The sequence below is a fragment of the Artemia sp. Qi Xiang Cuo genome, chromosome 1 (genome assembly GCF_049724085.1).
Source record: "Artemia sp. Qi Xiang Cuo chromosome 1, ASM4972408v1, whole genome shotgun sequence".
NCBI lineage: Eukaryota > Metazoa > Arthropoda > Branchiopoda > Anostraca > Artemiidae > Artemia > Artemia sp. Qi Xiang Cuo.
Window position 1 is genome coordinate 733,713 of NC_142794.1, and position 4,349 is coordinate 738,061.

Genomic DNA, 4,349 nt, shown 5'->3' on the forward strand with positions numbered 1-4,349 from the left:
CTTCACCCCGGACACAATACACCTAGACGAACAACAACAAATCGACCTTGAAAGAGGTGTCATTGACCCGTTAGAATCAATAAACCATGAAAATACATCAAAGTGAGAAAAATCCTGTTTTTTCATTCTCAGTGACAAAAACCATAAAAACATGCATAAATTATGTACTCGTGGGAGTAATACCTGACTCCCTACTCCCGTCATTAACAAAAAGTCAATCTTTAAAACAGAGGATGGGAGTTTTACAGGGGAAGCACCTTCATATATGGATTAATTACTTTTGGTTTAAACCTCAATTTCGCTCTTTACTTTTATATGAAATAACTTGTTTTGTTTACTTAAAATTTTCATGATTTTAATAGTATACCGTGTCTGAACTAAATGCTAGAGGCACTACGCCATTTCATGCCAACTAGCAATCCCAGCGACGGCCGTATTTTCGAAATCCTCCGATTGGCTCCAGATCAGACTTAACTATTGCTAGCCATGTCTTCTTTAAGCCTCCTGCCCTCTTCTTCCATGCCGGTGGTGGTAGATATTTGAGACATATTTTGCTTATATTGTCATCTGGTCTGCGCATTGTTTGGTAAAACCATCTCAGTCTCCTGTGCTTAACAATGTCAGAGACAAGTGGGACATCTTCTCTTTACTTCTTCATTCGAGATTCTATCTGAGAGGCGGATACCCAGGATTTATCGCAGGCACTTGTGGCTGAATATATTCAAGCTCAACATTTCGGTTCCTTTATGTGACCATGTATCACATCCATAGAGGAGGACAAAGAGAACCATTGCTTCATACTCTCAGAGCTTTGTGCTTGCCAATATTTCTCTCTTCTTCATCGGTTCCGTAGTCGAAGGAACACACTCCAGTCTGACGATTTGCCGCTCTGTACTTCTTCTGAAGATTTGCCGGCAAGGTTTACCATCAATCTGTGGTATTTGAACGACTGGACGTCCTCTATCTGATTACCATTTAGGGCAACAGGGGTTTCATCCATCCCTTCTGTTCGCATGGATTTTGTTTTTGGTAGGCTTATTTGGAGACCAGTTGAGAGTTCCTTGACTGCCGTGTCATTTATCATAGCCTGGGCTTGTGCAACAGATATAGCTAGCATGTCCACATCGTCAGCATAGTCAAGATCTGTGACGGAGAAGGACGGGCTCACTGCAACGCCTTTATACTTGTCCAGGACCCTGAGGATCCAATCGATGACGAAGTTGAACAAAGATGGTGAAAGGACACAGCCTTGTCATATACCTTCCTCGATCAGGATCGGATAGGAAAGATGGCCATCGAATCTTGCCCGGGCCTTTGTTTTAGCATTGTATGCATTGAGCAGATTGATGATCTTGTCAGGTACACCGTCCTCTCTCATGAATTCCCATATTGAATCACGATGGACAGAATCATACGCGGTAATGAAGTATATGAAAATCTGAATTGTTTCCTGCTGGTGTTTAAATTGGTGTTCAAGGAGTTGCCACAGGCTAAAAATCTGGTCACACCAACCCATGCCCAGCCTGAGTCCTGTTTGGTTTAGTCCAGTGCGTCTGTTTTTGGTGTCTCTGAATCTTTTCAAAGGTATTACTGCGAAAAGCTTGGCAGTAATGCGGGTAGGGGATATACCTTGGTATATTTCGCAGTCCATTAGGTATCCTTTTTTGAAGATAGGGACAATTATTGAGGTCTTCCAGTCATCTGGGATGTATTCATTGTCCCAGCCTTCATTTATCACACTATGAAGTTTATCCATCACCACCCCAGGGAGAGCTTTCAGTAGCTCGGCAGGAATCCCAGCTATTCCTGGGCTTTTATGGTTTTTCAAAACTTGGATCGCCTTAATTACTTCATCCCTGGAGGGTGGGTCCGTACATACATTTTATAAGCCTGGTTGTGTGGGGGGTTCTGCGGTGCAGTAAGTGGTTACTTTCGATTACTATTGTCTTCTGGTCTCGATAGCTCTTGGAAGTGAGCACGCTATCTTTCGATATGCTCCTCGCTACTTGTGAGTATTTTCCCATCCTTCACCTTAAGCGAGAGGATGGTAGTTTGCTTCTTCTTCCCACTGCATTCTGCAAGTATCTGATAGAGTTTTCGTGTATCGTTCCGTTATGCGGCTCTTTCCATATCACTGGGAACATTAGACCTGTAGGCTTTTTTGTCAGCTCTTCCCGATTTTTGACATTCTTGTCGTAGCACTTTGTATGTGGGGGATTTCTTGTTGGTCATTTCTTTTTTCTTGGCAGAGTTTGAGTGTCTTTTCTGAGGTTTATTTCTTGGTTTTACGCTTGACAAACCCAAGTATGTTTGAGGCAGCTTTATTGATGTGGTCCTTGAGTTTGCTCCATTTCTTCTCAATCTTTATCTTGGGGCAGTTGGGGCACTGATCAATCGGGCTTGCCTCCTCGGTGTCATCTTGAAGAACAACGAATTGGTTTGAGAGTTCAAGGACAAATGCTCCTCGGTACTCATCTACTTTCAGCTTCAACACGTCTATTTTCTGGTTCGGCTTAGTAGTTTTCCTTGAGCTAAGTCTGTACTTTAGCCTTGTCTTCAGCAAGAAGTGGTCAGATCCATTTTGTGATTCCGTGTCAGCACCTCTGCGCACTCTCGAGTCCAACACCATGGATTTCCATCATCGGGATACAAGGAGATAATCTATTTGGGCCTTTACTATTCCATCACGAAATTTCCGTGTATACGTATGAAACGACTTGTGCCTAAACCAGGTGTTAGCCACAGCGAGATTATTCTGCATTGCAAACAGCAGAAGCCTGTTTCCATTTGTGCACCGGTCTCCGAGACCGTGCTTGCCGATCGCCTGTTCCAAGTTATTCAGCTTTCTGCCGATTCTGGCATTGAAGTCACCTCCAATTAGGAGAATATATTTCCAGGGAATCTTATCAATGACTGTCTGCAGGTCACTGAAAAACTGATCTTTTTGCTGTTCAGTGGCATCTCTTATTGGGGCGTAAACGCTACGGATAGTCAGATTGTTCGTGCGACCTTTAATTCTTGCCCGTACGATTCTCTCAGACACAGGCTCATATTCAATGAGCCCAGTGATTGCTTTATGGGACAACAGCATCAGTAGTGGATCCAGGGGGGGCGGGGGGGAGGCGATCGCCCCCCTTGCTTGGTCAAAAAGTTCTATCATTAGATTTTCTGTAACTTGATTGCGATATCAACGCTTGGATCAACGCATCTTTGAAAATGAACGGACAACACTTGGTCTGTCTACCTTAAGTCTTGAGGGAATTGTCTAAAGTGTTTGGTGTCACTCTAATTGACAAGGCGTCTTGAAGCTTGTCATCTCGTACATTGTTGTAGCTTCAAAAAGTGTGCTCGTCAAAACCTGTTTCTTATTCAATAACTAAGCAAAAATCTTGAAATGATTCCGATAACACATACGCCTTAGGGTTAGTCGTGATTCTAGAAGGGTTTGAAAAGTATACAATTTTTGGATAATATTAACAAGTTATGATGTCGAAGTGAAAGCAGATAACTCTCGACAACTTTTTTGGTTCGGAAGCTAAAGCTAGGCGCGTGGACACCGTAACTTAAAATAGAAATAATGTGAGTTTCAGCGTTAATAGTGATTACAGCGCTTTGACTAATGGTGAGATAGTGCATGATTCATTAGCATCAATCGAAGAGTGTAGCCCAAAGCCTAACATAAACATCGAAAATATAAGTACTTTCTGCGAAAACTATGTTGGAAGCTATATCGACAGAATTGAAAAACTGGAGGATCGTAGACGATATCAATTGCTTCAGAACTCGTGGATTCCCACGTCTAACTAAAACTTCCCCTATTCAGTTCACAAGAAGCGGGACAGGGACGAAAAGAGATTTTTCAATCGTACTCGCTTGGAAGAATTTCATTGGCTAGTACTTTCAAATAAGATGAGGGGCTTATTCTGTAAATATTGTGTTTTGTTTAACGTTCGAGTGGTTGGAGGCTCCAATCAATTGCAAAAGTTGGTAAAGAAGCCCCTCGTGACTTTTGCTAAGCTAACTGGAAAAGACGGTGACTTGGTGTCTCATGAAAATAATCAGTATCACCGCGATTCAGTTGACGCAGGCAAACATTTCCTTCTAAAATATGACAACCCTGAAACCAACATTTTAAGCCTTGTAAACGAGCAACGTAGCCAACAAGTGCAGGAAAACAGAGCGAGATTGAAGCCAATTGTTGAATCAATTATTTTCTTGAGTCGACAGAACATTGCTCTTCGGGGCCATTGACATGATGGAGAATTATTGGCAGAAAGGGACCCATTGACAAACGAAGGGAACTTTCGAGGACTTTAAAAGTACCGTGTAAATAGTGGCAACATCACTTT

The 4,349-nt window shown here is 42.4% G+C and overlaps 2 protein-coding genes across 2 annotated transcripts; both read right to left on the reverse strand.

Annotated features, from left to right (window-relative positions):
* Positions 1 to 1,252: 1,252 nt before the first annotated feature.
* On the reverse strand, positions 1,253 to 1,651 carry LOC148955880 (uncharacterized). The gene has a single exon (XM_089097992.1). It carries the CDS (start codon positions 1,649 to 1,651, stop codon positions 1,253 to 1,255), a length of 399 nt encoding a protein of 132 aa, XP_088954118.1.
* A 987-nt stretch (positions 1,652 to 2,638) lies between these two features.
* Positions 2,639 to 3,091, reverse strand: LOC148955881 (protein CFDP2-like). Its single transcript, XM_089098003.1, has one exon. The coding sequence runs from the start codon at positions 3,089 to 3,091 to the stop codon at positions 2,639 to 2,641; it is 453 nt and encodes a 150-aa protein (XP_088954129.1).
* Between the last annotated feature and the right edge of the window lie 1,258 nt (positions 3,092 to 4,349).

What these genes read in the sequence shown, in the direction of transcription:
- LOC148955881 (XM_089098003.1), bottom strand. Translation starts at nt 3,091, where the DNA reads ATGCTGTTGTCCCATAAAGCAATCACTGGGCTCATTGAATATGAGCCT.
- LOC148955880 (XM_089097992.1), bottom strand. Translation starts at nt 1,651, where the DNA reads ATGGACTGCGAAATATACCAAGGTATATCCCCTACCCGCATTACTGCC.